The sequence below is a fragment of the Catharus ustulatus genome, chromosome 2 (assembly GCF_009819885.2).
Source record: "Catharus ustulatus isolate bCatUst1 chromosome 2, bCatUst1.pri.v2, whole genome shotgun sequence".
NCBI lineage: Eukaryota > Metazoa > Chordata > Aves > Passeriformes > Turdidae > Catharus > Catharus ustulatus.
The window spans coordinates 57,327,791-57,345,163 of NC_046222.1; the positions used below are offsets into that span (position 1 = coordinate 57,327,791).

General features: G+C 43.9%; 1 protein-coding gene across 2 annotated transcripts; it reads left to right on the forward strand.

The window, feature by feature from the left end:
• Nucleotides 1–2,679: 2,679 nt before the first annotated feature.
• SLC25A15 (solute carrier family 25 member 15) lies at nt 2,680–15,569 on the forward strand. Of its 2 annotated transcripts, none has more exons than XM_033052551.2 (8): nt 2,680–2,761; nt 3,352–3,454; nt 5,143–5,270; nt 8,120–8,378; nt 10,658–10,795; nt 11,119–11,288; nt 12,286–12,444; nt 13,305–15,569. In XM_033052551.2, exons 3-8 carry the CDS (start codon nt 5,216–5,218, stop codon nt 13,427–13,429), a joined length of 906 nt encoding a protein of 301 aa, XP_032908442.1. In that variant the 5' UTR covers nt 2,680–2,761; nt 3,352–3,454; nt 5,143–5,215; the 3' UTR covers nt 13,430–15,569. The 2 variants fall into 2 exon arrangements, with proteins under 2 accessions (XP_032908442.1, XP_032908443.1); XM_033052552.2 differs by lacking the exon at nt 2,680–2,761 and adding an exon at nt 2,962–3,023.
• The last annotated feature ends 1,804 nt before the right edge of the window (nt 15,570–17,373 follow it).

The following is a 17,373-nucleotide window of genomic DNA, read 5'->3' on the forward strand; positions in this document are numbered from 1 at the left end:
TTCTGAAAAACGCTCCAAAAATATCCCCAAGCCTTCACTTCACTAGTGCAACCTACCCTGGAAAGGCCAGCACTGCAGGTGACTGTAGCACACAAACCATTGTCACCTGCATAAGACCTTACCTGCAGAAGCCATCTCACTTTTCCTCCATGTGGTAATGTCCTGGTCGACCCGCCTCTCCAAACAGTCCGAACAACATCCACTGCAAGGTGCTGGGGGAGTTTTGATGTTTCTGCAGCTCTGGCTGCTATCCTGGGACAATGCTTGCCAAGAAATTATGTCCATCGTCCTGGACAATGAGGATTTCCATATGAATTATGAAATGTAAATTGCCTTGCAGTCTGTGGCTGGCTGGAGATGGTGTAAGGCTAAGAGACAGCCTTGGACTGCCAGGATCCTGCAGAATGGACAGAAACACATCCTGCAAGGGAACCCTTTCATCTCCCACGTCAGACAAGTTTCCAGGGCATCCCCCAGTCAGCTCTCTCAGAGGTTACCCATCCCTCCCACTGCCAAAATACTCTGTTGAAGAGTTGTGCCTCGGTCACACAGTGGACCAAAGCCAATCACACACACCCCAAGCAAGACCCCCTTAGTGCCAGAAAGCACTTCCACATTCCTACAAAGCTCTTACAAGTTAATGTCTCTGCACACATGTCCCATTTCTGTCATGCCTAAATCCTTTGAGGGGAAGCTTGAGATTAAACTCCAAACAAATTAATACCTCATCTTAGGAGAGTCTTTCAGGAGTTATGGCAGCTCTTCCATGGTCTCCCCACATATACCAAACGTTGTTACTTCAGGATATGCAATTCCTAAATAAATTCTCCTTTAAAACAACAACAACAAACAAAAAGTGCTCCTCAGCAGCACGGCGCATGGACACAAAGCAGGGTTTGGCTGAGCAGCCACGGCGTGCAGGCAGCAGAAAAAGCCACGTGGTGGCGATATGCTCGTGGAAGTGCTGCATTCCAGGGCTCTAAAAGCTCCCAGAGAACGTTTCAAGTGCAGTCGCCGTCTCCATCTTTTCAACAGGGACCAGATAAGAGCAGATCAAGCCTGGTGGTCTGCCCGAGGAATGTGGCTATGAAGGAGCACCCTGAAATGCTCAAGGCCTCATGTTTCAGCAGGCAAACAGTTATGGCAGGCAGCCTATGGTTTAATGGCATCTTTATCGCAAGCTTTACTGCATTAGGATTTTAGATGGCATTCACCAGCTGGATCTTCCAACAGTGCTGCAGTCCTGCTAAATAAGAAGTCAGCATACAGGCCAAAATTCTTTGCAACGAAACAGTAATCTCTAAGTATTGCGGATTATTTGGGATGCACTCAAATTAACTCAAAACTAATTACAACAGACTCGGCAATTATTTTTTTACATTAATGAAATTACTATTCAATTTCTAAAACCATTTATAACCTAGGCTGTTCTTCTTTAACAATTGCAACACCTGGAGTAATGCATCTAGCTCTGGGGCCGTGAGCACAGGAAGGACATAGACCTGTTGGAGCAAGTCCAGAGGAGGAACACCAAGTTGATTAAAGGGCTGGAGTATCTCCCCTACAAGGAAAGGCTGAGATAACTGGGATTCTTCAGCCTGGAAAAGAGAAGGCTTCAGGGTGACCAAAATGCAGCCTTCCAGTACCTGAAGGGAGCCAACAAGAGAGCTGGAGTGCAGCTTCAAAGTGAGAGTAGGTTTAGATTACTTGTTAGAAAGAAATTATTTACCGTGAGGGTGGTGAGGCACTGTCACAGGTTGCCCAGAGAAGCTGTGGATGCCCCATCCCTTGCAGTGTTCAAGGGCAGGTTGGATGAAACTGAGCAACCCAGTCTAGTGAAGGGTGTCCCTGCCCATGGCAGGGGATTCAGAACTAGATGGCCTTTAAGCTCCCTTCCAACCAGTATGTTACATAAATGTATTAAACATTAAAATCTGAACCTTACAATGAATTGTGATGGGGAAAAATATACATTTAAGTTTATAATTTTGTTTATGCTGTTCTTTCCTTGGTTTGAGCTGTGAAAGTCATTAATTTTATTTGGTGGAAAACACCGTGGATCTAAGATGAAATATGTAAGTCTGCATGCCTCAATGCATGCAAACACATGTGCAGCTCAACAGGGATTACAGGGCATAGAGAGCTTCCCAGAAACACTTCCTGGTTTGGCAGAATAACTCAAATATGACTGATCACTGACACACATTATGGCTGCTGTTCATTTACCTTGCCACAGGCTGTACAGTGTCCTACTGCTTTCAACCAGACATTGTTCCTGATGAGCCTTATTGCAAGCACTTCAGGGCCACTATATGCCACCTCAAAGTCCCGAAAAGCCAGGATCAAGGAAGTGACAGCTTAGGACAGTGTCTCGGGACTCACGGCAGTTCCTCTTTATTAACAAAGTGTTGCTATTTCAGGGTACACAGTTCCTAAATAAATCCTTTAAAACAAAAAATAACCCAACAACAAAATCACCCAATTAGAAGAAAAATAAACAAACATACATCCATCTAAAAAAAAAAAAAAAAAGAAAAACCAAGAAATTTTAAAAAATAAAAAAGTGGTTTTAATTAATAAATTCGGTTGCATCCCGCTGAAACACAAGCCAGCCCTAGCTCCACCAGAGCCCAGCCCCGCCGCCCCCCCGCCGCCTGCCCGGCCCGCGCCTTCCCCGGGGCCGCGGCGGGGCCGCGCCGCCTCCATCGCCGCCTATTTCGGAGCAGAGGCGGCGGGGCCGCTCGGGCGGGCGGCGGCTCCGGTGAGTGGGGGCTCGGGGGGCGGCGGGCTCCCCCTTATCCGCCGGCGGGCGGGGTGGTGGCGGCCGGCCCGGAGGGTTCCCGCGGCTCGGGAGCGCGCCCAGGCCCGGGATGCGCGGCGGGCGCGGGCTCGGCGCTGCGCGGCCCCTCGGGGAGCTGCGGCGGCGTGCGCGGCCGCCGGGACGGGCGCCGGGCCGGGGTCGGGCGGGCTCTGCCCCCGCGGGCCTCCGCCGAGCGCAGGCCGGGGCTTCCTGCTCCAAACGGGTGGGTGCTGGGGGAATGCGAGCCCGGAGCCTCCCTCCCTGCGGAAGGCTGGAGCTGGCGGCGTGGCCCGGAGCGGTCCGTGCGCTCCCGGCGCCAGCACGTGTGACAGCCCGCGGTGAGCCCCAGTGCTGCCCCGCCGCCGGGGTGCCGGCCTGCCGTGACCTTGGGAAGCGGGGCTACGGCCTGCCCACGCCGGCTATTGCAAGGAGAAGTGCTGTCTCCTGGGTGTATCTCAGTCTTTGGAGAGTGCATCGGCAGGGAGAAACATCTGGGGCTGAAATAACATCTGCTTGCAGGACCTGTTACATTAACGCTTCTGTCTTTCCAGGTTTGAGTTGGGATTTGCTTTGGAAGCCACAGAGCAGCTGCTGCCTCCTTCTACCCACATGCAACTTTTAATATCGTAGTATTATTAGAGACAGAAAAAGAAGGTATGTACTGATATAATACTAATTCAGTTTGGACTAAGACTTAGATCTGAAAGTGGCACTGTGCCGATGTGGATCAGACAACTAAAGTTCCTTGTCTCTTAAAAGGTCCGTATTTTTAGAGGCATATACTTTTTTCCTTCTGCTGCCAAGTTTTCAGTGGGTAATCTGGCATGTGCTCGCTTTGGGGACTGGCACAAGTCGATAAAACACTCAGCGAGACGAAAGCAGTGTACATTTTACTGAACACAGGCAATTGTTGCTCTCTAGTAATTCCTTTCATTCAGAGTCTGTCTCGATGATTTGTTTTCTCCCCTAAATGAGGAGCAGCACTCAGAGCACAGTGTGAACACTAAGGAGATATATAAGGTAACAAAGTGTACAATTAACAAGGCCTTGGAGCCTCACTTTGGAAGCAACACCTACTGTGCTATGCTGTCAGTCGCAAAACAGTTCAAATTGTGAAATTGTGTTAGCGCCGTTTATTGCAAGAGCAATGCTTTATTTTGTTTTGAACTCGTTTGGATTGATGTAACAGATTGGATGGGTAAAGTCACTGAGTGACAGTGTTTGGCCTAGTGGTGTTTTTGGGTTTTTTTTAATGTTCAAGAATAATAAATCTGTTAAGAGATAGGCTTTCTTAAAGCCTCGGTTGTATTCAAGTGTCTATTTCTTGTACAAAGGATGTGGTATATACAATGTGTCTTTTTATGATTCTTTCAACATAGCCTACTGGGAATTATGTTTCCTATTCATATTACGCCAAAATATATTTTGGGAGGTAACAGGCTTCAAAAGAAACATTACAGTAGGTAGAGGAGTGAAAATTGTCATGTTTACTGATGTACTGTGCTTGAAGACAGGCTTAAAAGCCAGTGAGGCACTAATTCACATGTGTATTTGTGAAGGTTTTAAGACTCATGCAGCTTTTTGACAGCACTACCAGAGAAGTGTCTTGCACAGTTCTGAAACAGTGGGAGCTCTTTGGCTGAGTTATTTTACCCCAGATAAATAAGCTTGTTTTAACTGCTTGCCCAGTGAAAGTATCTTGCTGCAAACTTGAGAACTGAATTAATTTGAATGTTTTATCTCAAAGTATCACATTTGTATTTCTGCTTTCCAGCTGCCTTCCTGAGAGACGAGGTGTAATTCTTATTTATAATATTCTGGGGGGGGACGACGGGGACTTGTACTAGGAACATGACAGCCAGACACAATTCAAGATATTCATGTTCATTCCCTTTCTACTCCTCTTCTGAAAGCCCAATGTACCTGTATCATCATGAGTACAGTTTTCTTAGCTGCTCTTCACCATGAGGAGAGCAGATTCTGTTTTGCTTTACAGGTGAGGAGCTGAGACAAGCATGAAATATTCCAGCCTTAGACACCTGATGGAAAACTATTCCTATATAATCAACATAAAACTAGCCCTCAGCACTGTTCCCTGGATGTACTCTCTTGCTTTCATTTGAGAGGTCCAGGGAGATAAGAAGCTGGAAAGCCCAAGTAAGCTGAAACTAGGCAGTGATACTCCAGGAGACCTGCCCAATGCAGCAAAATTGGTCAAAATACAAATATGCTAAGTCTCATTCCTGGGCACAACCATTTTCTGTTTCTAAATGTATTCCTGTGATGCTTTTGCCTGTCAAGTTATTGCAAGCTGTCAATGTTTCATCCTTCTCTTCCCTCAGGAGACAAGTATCTCCATACCTACCAGGAAACAGGAGACTTTGCTCTGAAATAACTGATAAACAAGTGTGAAGCATGAGGATCAACTCTGCTGTTCAGGCTGCGATTGATCTCACAGCAGGTGCTGCAGGTAATGCTTAATTGTACAAAACCTCCGAGAGACAGTGTGAATGCCTTTGACAAATACAAGAGCAGTTTCCAGTTGCTATAAAAAGCCTCACCTTCTGTATTTTAAGGGTATGAGGAGAATCAGTGACCTCAGCCAGTGCTGTAACTGTATCACTATTGCTCCTCCTTGGCAAAATCCCTGCCACATAGTGAAGAAGCCATAACTCCTCACTCGAACTAATAATTTTCTATAAGGAGGTTTAAGTTGTGCTTACATGAGTTTAGGAATCAGTCAGAGTATCAGTAGAGTTTCGCAAGGAAGTCAGTGTGTGAGTGATTGAGGTGCTGCTTTTCTCACAGGAACCGTCCCTAAGTGCAAGAGACAAGAGGCTATCTGAAAGGTTTCTGGCTCAGACAACAGTCTGGTGTGAATCTCTAAAACCTGTGAAGCTCAATAGTAGAACTGATGATGAATTTGTGTAACTGACTTCCACTTCAGTCTAGTCTGTGCTGGACCAGTTGTGTGGAAATGGTTGCACTGTCTCACTGATATTGCCGTGTTGGTAATGTCTGTGGCTCAGGGATGCAATTTTGAACTCTGCCAGGGAAAAGGGATCTTTTTGATGCTTTTAAGCAAACATTGGTTATATGGAAAAGGTGGAAGATTTGTCTAATTTACTTTTGTAACTAGTTTAGACAATTTTAGTGATCTTTTTTCTATCCCACACAATAAATATTACAGTGAGTCCTTTTATGATAATGTTAATGCTGCGACTATGACAGTATTAATGGTGTTAAGTGCATTCAATGGTAGTTATTTGAGGTAATTTGTCAGAGCGGAGGTTAACAGTGCAGTGAGAAAGCAAGGGGTAACAGCACAAGTCTGATGTGGCAATCTCTGCACTGTTTAGAAAATGTAATTAAGGAAGCAAACAGCTTGTTCCTCCAGAAGACACGTAACCTGGTTTTACCTTCCTCTCCAGATACAGTCTTGACTACCTGATAGGTAATGACATATTGAGGCAAGCAAATTCTGGACAAGAATAACTCATTTGGCTGTGTGTGGTAATAGTCCTTTGCCTAGTATCCAAACAACCTCTAATCCCTTCTTTGATTCCACAGGACTCTTCCCCACCACTGCTTTGTTATTAATTAGGACCACACTTGTCTGAATGTTCAAACAGATTTGACTTTTTGGGTTTCTGGTTGGTTTCAATTCTGTAGGTGGGTTGGGTTTTTTATGATTCTTTACTGCTGGCTGGAATAATTATTCAGATAATAACTAGGACTCTTGGTCTTTATCTTGAGGTTTACAAAGTTCATTGCTGCTGTTCACTAGGCTTTTTGAGCCAACTCCAATAACAGCCTTTTTGGAATAGCCATTCTATCAATTCCCAAATTATCAGCTTTACATTTCCGAGACCATTCCTGGTTTCCCTGGACATCTTCCAATAGCCATTATTTTATTACAGGAACCTAGCATTTGTCCTGTAGATTAATATCTACCTGACTTCCCTGCAAATAACACTGGCTAAGCCTTCCCAGCTCTGCTTTTCATTTGAAGCTTACATTGGTGTACTGGTCTGAGCCAGCTACTTTTCTCCTTGGTTATCCTCCCAGAGCAGGAAAATCTTTGTGCTTCCTTGCATGATTTGCTCTGAAGCTTTTAATGATCCATCTGGTTGGCAATCAGGTTTTATGGCAGCTAGATCCTGAGTTTCCCTCAAAGGCCTGAAGTATCTGTTACAGAAATGTGTTTGCAAAGAGTAAAATGGATTGCAAATAACACTAGTTAAACAAACACTTACTCTTCTGCCCACATAAAATAACTAATCTTAATTGGACGCACAGATTTGTTTCCATTTCAGTTACTTTGCTATGTGTATTTATTGATAATTTAAGGTATGTGCATGTCCATTGTGCTTTGGTTAAAGATCAGCTTCTGTTTTAGTACAGTTCTTCTCTCTTGCTAAAAAACAAAACCATCAACCCTATATAAGATACACCTATCATGTGCTCCCTGTCAGGTATCTGCTTCTAATAGATTGCTATCACTGTACACTGTTTCTTACTGAAAAAGTGTAACATCAGCTCTTCCTGCAGACTACAGAATTGAGTTAGATCTTACAGAAGAACACTGTGCTGTGAGCAAAATGGTTATTGATGACATTGACAGAAATACCACACAATTTTTCAGGGTATTGACCTTGAAGTTCAATTTGGAAAAGATAACATATTGAGAAACGTTGCCCTTTTGCCCTTTTTCAGCTTATACTTAACACTTTCTTCCAGTCTCTGAAAATAAATGTCCTTAGGAGCCATCTGGAGTTTTGAAGTAAAGGGTTTGAGTCTCTGGATATCAATTTATTACGTATGACCAGTTTAGCACTCAGCAGTGTTCCTCTTGTCCTGGAGGAATCACTTGATTACTAATCTTTCAGGGCTGAGATTTTTTGTTATTATTGGAATGTAAAATCAGAGATGCCTTCTGAACCACTGCATTAACGGGCAAAGGAAAATGTTATTTAACTCTGACACAGGTGACTTGATTGCAGAACAATACCTCTAATTCAGTACACGTTTATAAAAGTGAGCTGATTCATTTAGATGCTTGCTTTTCATGAGATAAAGAAATGTTTAATGAGAATTGGTGCGGTTACTGCTCCTCTGCCTGATTTCTTTTTCTTAAGATAACTAAATTCACCAGTGATAATTGATGCCATTGTGCTAAAATCAGTGCACTTGTCTTTTCCTACAGGGAATTAATTAATCTTTGCTTTCTGTGTGATATTCCTAATACTGGTGCTCCAGCATAGGTGTTTCAGTAATGATAACCTTCAGCCACTCTGCTAACTTCCACTGCTTGCCTAGGTGGGACAGCCTGTGTGGTGACTGGCCAGCCCTTTGACACTGCAAAGGTGAAGATGCAGACATTCCCCAACATGTACAAAGGACTTGTTGACTGTTTTGTCAAAACCTATAAGCAAGTGGGATTTCGAGGCTTCTACAAGGGAACCACACCAGCACTTGTAGCCAACATTGCAGAGAACTCCGTTTTGTTCATGTGCTATGGATTTTGCCAACAAATTGTGAGAAGAATTGTTGGAGTAGACAGGAAAACAAAGCTCAGGTTAGTAATAAATATCTGCTATGTCTTTTATTTCATGCAATTGCTATTTGCCAACACTGTACTGTCAGGGTGCAAGTGAGGTGCCAGGCTCTCCTCTGACAGTTTACAGTGGAGTAAATTTTGGAATATAGGCCTTAGTGTGACAATACAGTGTGCAATATAAGAGCCATCTACTAAGCAGTCACTGCAGCTGGCTGGTTTAGATGATCACAGATTAACTGGAGTATTCAAAATTTGGAACATTTTTACCAATAGGATTAAGCATTTCAACGCCTGAAAGTTAGTATTCCCTTAATATCTAGGTTGTTCTGACCTTGCAGAGGAGGTAGTGGCTCTTCTTACAAGGAAGCTTACTAAGGGGGAAGGGCACTTTTCTAATATTTTCTTGTTTTAAAAAAAGTTTTTATTTCAAAAGCTTTCTCACCCTACAAACCCCTTACCTTTTCCTATCCATTAAAATGTAGGAGGTAGGTCTACCAGCAATATGTTTCACTTCCTCACTATCTTTTTTGATCATCCTGGGAGCTAGACCACAGATGTGCAGAGGTCCCTAGGATCATCTCACGTGACTGAGGCACCATGGTCACGCTGGATGTAGGGAAGGTAGTGCAGGAAACTTTGAAACAGCACGTTGGTGTACTACTCTGTTTTTGGAGCTGGATACAGAATGGGAATGTGAGTAAATAGAAGTAACAAGCACCTTTGGCATCTGACAAGCTTTTCCTTGGTCAGGTAATGGTACTTTTCAGATCCAAGATGGCTCTTTAACGCCTTGTTGATTCAAGGTCAAATAATGTGACTGCAGAGCTGTTGTAGGACAAAACATTAAAGAATTTTAGTTTGCTTGAAAGATGGTGTTGTTTCCTTATTCTCTTCATCAGGATCATTGTGGGGGCACCTTATGAGGAATACGTAAGAGAGAATTGTATTGATATGGTCTTCAGCAGGTCCTTGATGAGTACATGTGGTCTGTCCAGGCTATCCCCACCTACTGTTACTGTACTGTTACACCTTCAAAAAAGGACAAACTATAAAACATTTTTCAGCTAAAGAAATACATGTCACTGATGTGTAAGTCACAAAGAAAATAAATGAAGAAACAAATGCTAAATTCTGTTTATCTTTTAACAAATGCTTACTTCAACCAACAGATTTCATTTCATGCTGAAGTCTAAAGTCAAACAACAAAATGGAAAGAGAAGTGCTAAATTCCATTTGCTGCTCTGCAGGCAGTTACTGATTTCTTCCACTTTGAAAGTTCTCATTACCACCATGTCTGAATGTCACGAGCTTTGCTTCATGCCACAACTTGAGTTTTGTGATGCTTCAAGGTGAAAAGTAACAGCTTTAATCTCTGGTACTAGAGATGTATCAAAAAAGGTACAAGGCTTGCTGGGCACAAGTCAAGGACCTCCCTCGCATGGAAAGAATTTCTGTGCTGCAATGAGATCAATCTCAGATGTGCTGACTCCTCAGGTTCTGAAAGAGAAGCTCCACTTCTATGTTATTACGCAGTTGCTGTCCAAAACACCAGTGTCTGTAGGAACCTGTTTAAAATGCGTCATAAAGAAGTGCTGCCCTGGAGTACCAGCCTTTTGAGTCCTGGCAGTTTGGAATCTGTGGTATGTGTAAAATCACCACAAAATAAGCCCTGGTTTTGGAACACTGAGTCACTGCAGATGACAGTGCTGTCTTGTTTGGTGGTCTGATTTATGTTTGTGCTGTCTCTGATTCACATGGTTGCATTCATAGCAGCACATCCATACAAAGATTACAGTGATCCATTGTGCCTGCTTTCAGTTTCCTAGCATCTTCCACTGAAAGCCTTTATTAATACTGGTAAGATGAATTTGAAAATACTGACATCTACCTCTATGAGGTGATAATTGCTCCTATTCTTTTTGAGGAAGTAATTAGTAACCAAAAGTTGCCCAGCAAACCAAGTCTGTCAAAATCTTCATAAATGCTATCAAATCTTCTCTTCCTGGTTTTTATTCTGCTGCAATCACTGAAGTATAGCAAAAAGGGTAGACGTTGCCATATACCCCTTTGGTGTCAGAAAGGTTGTCTTTCAGTTGTATAAGAAAACAGGCTGAGCTAGGTTTTTCTTCCCTCTGGTTCAAGTAACTGCCTTTTGCCCTTGAGAGTCTTTCCCCCAAGACTGTCAGTTTCTCTTGAAGCTATTTAGGGTGCAGGTCCAAGAAGGTGATTCCTGGCGCAGTGGCTCCACTGCACTAAAAGTCAGTGCCCAAATACCCTCTGCATTTTCTTTCTTGCAGTGATCTACAGAATGCTGCTGCAGGCTCCTTTGCCTCTGCCTTTGCCACCCTTGTCCTCTGTCCCACAGAGCTGGTGAAGTGCCGGCTACAGGCCATGCATGAAATGCAGTTGTCAGGAAAGATAATCCAGGGACACAAGTAAGTATAGACCCTGCTCAATATCTCTGAAACCCTTTCTTGTGTATTATTTCTTCAAATCATGTACTGGCTCAGTGCCACATTTATAGTGTGCTAACCAGAGAAGAGTTGTGGCTGGGAGAGTCAGAGCCTGCAGACCTTCTGTGTGATAATAAAGCTGGATGCCAGAACAAGATCCTGCTGGGAGCCCTTCACTGAGTCTTATATAAATTCAATTATTTGCACAAAGGTCTCACCATTAATTGTTGCTGCAGTTGCCTAGTGTTCTGTAACCTCTCATTATCTGGCTCATAAGTATCACTAACTGGATCAATCTCTCTCAGTACAGTTTGGTCAGTAGTGAAGGGTGTTATCCAAAAGGATGGGCCCCTTGGATTTTATCGTGGCCTGTCAAGCACTTTGCTGCGGGAAGTCCCAGGCTATTTCTTCTTCTTTGGAGGGTATGAACTGAGTCGGACGTTCTTTGCCTCTGGGAGATCAAAAGATGAATTAGGTATGGTGCCTTTTTCTACAGGTGGGTTTTAGCATGCTGTCATGGGGGACATAAGCGGGGGCATATCTTCCCTGAAGATATACTAATGATGTTGTAAAATACATGCAACTTGAAGGAAATTAGGCATACTAAATATGGAGGGCTGCATCTTGTGTATACATAGTAATAAATAATTGAAGGAACCATTTTCCAATGAAGCAGGATGCATCATAGAGAATACAGTGAGCTAACACTGCAAAACTGCTGAAATATCTAACCCCACAGTGTAACACAACTCAGAGCTATTTCGTTTCAGCTGCCCTTCGGAGTGATTTTTAAGTATTTAGCTTCATTCTCTTGAACAGTATGTTCAAGTATATACTGAACTGTACACTGACCATTAGATGTAGTTACAAGGATAGTAAGAGAACACTGAGATTGAAAATTAGAAATGAAAAAAAACCATGGTGATGCCAGAATAAAGATTGCCTGTTTTCCGTTAAAAGATTGAACCAGTAAGATTTTGTCTTGCTTGGAGTCAGGATTTCAGCTGCATGCATTTTGGACTTGTAACAAAACATTTACAAATATCTGATCTAAAATACAAAATTAGGGTGCATCACGAAAGAAATGACTGATCACAAAATGACTCTACTGCACCAAATAAATCTCTGTATATGTAATTAATAACACTAGATGATGTTATTCTAAACCATTTCAAAATTAACCTTGGAAAGTGATTACAGGTGTTAAGAAGGCAATTTAGTTAATACAGTCAAAACTGAATTTTTAGCATGGCAAATAATCTAAGAGGCAGTCTTTATAATCTTTGAGTTTCTAGTTAAGACTTGCAGTTTACCAATGACTTGAAATTAACTTAAAGGTCAGTGAGAGAACAGCAACTACTCTTTTGTCATAAGCAGGTTCCTCTGTTCCCTTTGAATCCCATAGATGAAATGATGTTATATTTGTTTTGGTGAATACTGTGGTATACAAAAACAAATTTCTTAACTTTTAGGTCCCATTCCTTTGTTACTAAGCGGAGGTTTTGGAGGCAGCTGTCTGTGGATTGCTGTGTATCCTGTGGATTGTGTCAAATCTAGAATTCAGGTTCTTTCAATGGCTGGAAAACAGGCAGGCTTTATGGGAACGTTTGTAACTGTTGTGAGAACTGAAGGTAAGTATACAAGCAGATCAACTGAATCTATAGGGCTGCAGACTGAAACCTTTACTCTCCACTACCCAAAATCACTTAAGAAACCTAGTCCAGTGATAATGTGTTAGAGACAGACAATAACTGTTTCCAGCAAACAAATATCTACTTCATGTAGTGTGGAAAGCTTGGAATCTAGAAACTGAGACCTATTTCATCTTCCCTGCCTCTTGGTTCAGGAGATGATTCACTTAAACCTAACAGAAGCTTATTATGTATTAAAAACAGATAAAGAAATGGGCTTTATTACCTGTGACTAAACCTATACATAAAAACTGAAGGATCTAGGTAAGATCCATGCAAAAGTTTTCTTCACCTCTAGAAGTTAATATATGGCTGAGGATTGATTTATTAAAACAGCCCTATCCAGCCTGGCAACTTGAGACACCTACCTCAGCATCTCCTCTCCAGAAAAGGTCTGTGTCAGGTGCTTTAGAAGAGGGTCTAAGAATATACATGGCAGCAGATATGAATCCTGGCCCCATTGCTAGGTAAGATACTCATCAGAACTGGAGTCTGACTTGGGGCAGAGCTCTAACATGCTGCCCCCTTGCCCACTGTCAAGTTATCTCAGCTAACTTTGTCATACCTGAAATAAGCATCTAGCATAAGCCCTTAGATGGCTAAACTCTTGTTACAACACTAGGTACTCCCATATCAATATCCAGTACCACTGCAATCAGTAGCTACACCAGTTCAGCTCTTTGTGTTCATGCTCCTTTGAGCAGAAGCATTGCTTCAGTATCCTTCACAGGTATGAGCACAGTGGTTGATGCAGACAGTCACTTTAATAAATTGCTAACTGGCTCTGGTTTCATTTCCAGGTGTGCTTGCCTTGTATTCTGGACTAACACCAACTATGATCCGTGCATTTGTGGCCAATGGGGCACTGTTCCTTGCCTATGAGTACAGCCGGAAACTTATGATGAAACAAATAGATTCTTACTGATACCACCCAGCAGATGAAGAACAAGAGATTGTTTAAAGGTCATTTAAATAAATGATGAAAAACACATAGATCACATGATGGTCTGAGCAGAACCAAAGCAGTGACCTAATTTTAGGAACTCAACTCCAGTTTAAGATTCGTAATCTTTTAAAATCAGGTGATTTTATGGATGTGTGTACATGTTATTTGAGTTGCACAAGCAGAACAATCTCCCTTTTATGGATTCTGCACTAGGAACACTGCATGTCATAAATGTCTTTCCTGACCTGTAAAGGTGCTAAAAATATTTACACTGACCTGTGGGGTTTAGTGTAACATGCAAGAGTAGGTTGTGATTTGTCTACAGCAAAGCACTGGTTTTAAAACTGTGCTGCAGTTGTGACTCTTTGCAGCTGTTGCCAATGTCTGACTCAAAATAACATCAGTTCTTGTCTAATCTTGCTGAGTATAATGACTTCGACATACCTTTCACCTAGGGACATCTTTCCTTCTCTAGCTACACCCCTGTCCTACTCCCTGCTGCCCTGTGACTTGCTAAGGTCATGGCAGATGGTGTCTGACTTAAACACTATTAGTGAATGGGTTTATAAAAGTAGGAAACATTCTCCCCTTACCTTATATGAGACTTAGAGCCTAAGATATACCTACATTTTTGATAAAAGCAGCACAGTAACAACATTAAAGAGGTATGCTGCACTGTATTATTTTCTAAATCCCTTCAGGGAGTGCTAGAGTATGCTAGACACCACTTGCCATAAGGGACACTGCTGGAAATAGCTGCTGCCTCTGAGCACAGAATTTCAACTTTGTGCAGGCTCCAGTTTAGGTCACCTTGGCATGAATGAGGCCACATGATAGAAGGACAGGAAGCTGAAGAGGAACAGAAAGCCAGACCTTAGTGGTTAACTGACACCATGGTCTCTGACATAGCAGTCTTACTGGGGCTGGAGTTTTCCCATTTGCTTTGTCTCTTCAGCTGAGTGGAAAAAGCTCATATGACTTGTATCACCTTCAGGCCTGGAAGGCACAGCCTGCTTGATCACGTTACTTGATTAAATATGCAGTTAATCAGTATTACCCAAAATGATGCAGTGACACCTCTTTCCAGATACCACTTTTGTTCTTCAAGTAGAATGCTCTTTGTCCAAGCATGCTCTGCTTTGTAAGAAGCAGCTACTGCCTTATCCTGGAATAAGTTGAGCAGGTCTTCGCACAAACTTGTCCTGGAGTTGTAGAGAGATGCTACCTGGGTGCTTTAAGTGCAGCCCACCAGTGTGGGGACACAGACAGAGCCCCTTTAACTCACTGAGATCCTCACAGCTACATGGAGAGTAGCAGCTTGTCACAGCAACCACATTTGTTAGTGACAGATAACAGTCAGAACCGAAACAACCTAGTTTTGCATGTTACAGCTTCCCTTTCAGATCCCAGAAATAGGAATAAGCTTTAGGCATAGATGAAATCACCTCAGTATCTGCTGCCTCTTGCAGGGGAGCCAGGGTGCACTTCAATTGGCTCATTCCTTGCATTGTTGCAACCTCTTTGATGGAAGGTGGTTTCCCCTTCATACACCATGAGAAAAGGCAGTTAAAGCAGGGCATGGCTGAAGAATCTTCAGAGTCTATTGCACCAACAGACCTTGACTGACTAGTACACTAGAGGCAGCGCCACTCTGCCTTGCCAGTACTTTAAAAGGAATTTATACCAAATGCGTATATGATTGAGGTAGGAAGATGAGGCTTTAAGAGTTGTTAGATTTCCCTTCTTTTCAAAGTTGTCTAGCTAAGAGAAGTAGTATATTTGTACATGTTTCTAATAGTTATGAAAAGGTGAGGACAGACTCCACCTCAGTGGAATACTTCAATCTATTTCTTAGATTTGTCTTTGCTTTCATTTTTTAAAGCTCATGGTTGCAGTTTTTAATACAAAAATTGAAGCTTCAAGAGAAGCAAGGTATTTAAAACAACCTACAGCAAGAAGCTGGTGGTATTTTTGAGAGTTTACCTTCTGAAGTTGATGTAAGCAGTAATTTTTCCATTCAGAGCTGCTTAAGCTGTACATGTGTATCAGTTGTTCAGCTAAAAACTTCATAATGTTGGTACAGGAAATCACAGAAATAAAGTTTCATTTGATTAACTGAGTACCTGATGATTGCTTACGTTATTTACCTGCTGATTTTACATCTATGGAAAATGAAACCTATAGTTCAGCACTCAGCCTGTTGCTTTGTAGTATCAGTGTCAGTTCTAGTATTAGGGTTCACCTCTGATTCCAAGTTTCTAGATTACCACAGTGCAGGCTATAAGGTTTTCTGTCAGAAGAATGCTCGGAGTCAAGCATAGGTCACCTAAATTCCACATGTACACAGGACAAGTGTCCACTACCCTGTGAAGGTCAGTGGAACAGGAAGGCTGGGCCTACTGTTAACCCTCTTCTGAGCAGTAGTGCCTGGATCTCCCAAGAGAAACATAGTATATCCCTTGTGAAGCTATTTTCTTCCTAATTCCTGCTTACACATTAGTTTTTATTAAACTGCATGTGCCTGAGCTAGAAAAATCTGACTTGCTGTTACAGCCTCTGCTGCTGCTGCTGCTATCTGAGGAATCTGGCTTACTCCCTAAGCAGGATTGGTGCCCTGCCAACTATACAAAAGTGCATCCTGGGACAGTGATACCCAACTGCCTGAGCTAAGCCAAAATAAACTTGGGCATCAGCCACTTATAGCTGCAATAAAAGGGCATCCTGTTTTAGCCCCTAGCCACACGTGGGCACTGAGGTAAATACATCGCAATAGCAGAAGTTAAGCTCACACATGGTGTACTTCATACTGTACAACTACCTTTAAGTAAGCACAGGGTAGGTATATGACCTCTCAGCTTTCCAGCTAATGAAATAAGCAATGTCACTTTCCTTTCACTTTTTGGTTCCCAACAAAGACTAATGAAGCAGCAGAACCAAGAAGCTAACACCTCAACACATTTTACACAAATGAAGGCACAGTCTCCACAGAAGAGCGGCACTGCTGAGAAGAGCTGGAAGTACAATAAGCATCCTGGAAGTTTGTGCATTACAGGTCTTAGTACAACTCAACAGGAACCAATGAGCACTATTTGCTCAAGTGAGCAGGTGCACAGATCAAACGCCTCATATGCAAGTATTAAGGTAGCCACACTAACTGATCCCAGGCAGCTGGAATGCTCAGAAGCTGATGAGAGCCAGACTTACAGTAAATTCACGAATACAAGCCGCACTGACTATAAGCCGCATCTCTGGGTGTTGGCAAATATTTTGGTTTTTGTCCATAGATAAGCCGCACCCAAATATAAGCCGCTCTGTCGTTCGCAGCGAGGACCCGCGTGCAATTAGTAACAGAACCGCGGGAGGGCGGGGTTTACTGGCTGAGCTAAGGCTGTGCAGGCTCGGCCCGCTAGGGGCCGCTGACGGGGCCAGGTGGTCCAGCACGGTGCTGCAGCTCGGGGCTGGCTGCCGCTGCCCCTGGGCTCGGTCACCCCGGGTCGGTGCTGCCCCGCGGTGGCAGGCAGGGACGGAGCTTCCCCTGCTCCTACGGCAGCGGCGGCGGGCGGGGACGGAGCTTTCCCGCGCCCGTGGCGCCGGCGGCGGGCAGGGACGGAGTTTCCCCGCTCCTGCCGCGGCGGCGGCGGGCGGGGACAAAGCACCCCGTCGGCTCCCCGAGCCGCGGCAATGGCAGCGCGGGGCTCCCGTCGGCTCTCTGGGCCACAGCAATGGCTTGCGCGGGGCTCCCGTCGGCTCCCCGGGCCGCAGCAATGGCGGCGCGCGCTTCCCCCCCCCTCCCCGGGCCACAGCAATGGCAGCGCGGGGCTCCCGTCGGCTCCCCGAGCCACAGCAATGGCGGCGCGGGCTTCCCCCCCCCCTCCCCGGGCCGCGGTAGGGACGGCCCGGGTCCCCCCTCTCCTCCCCGGGCC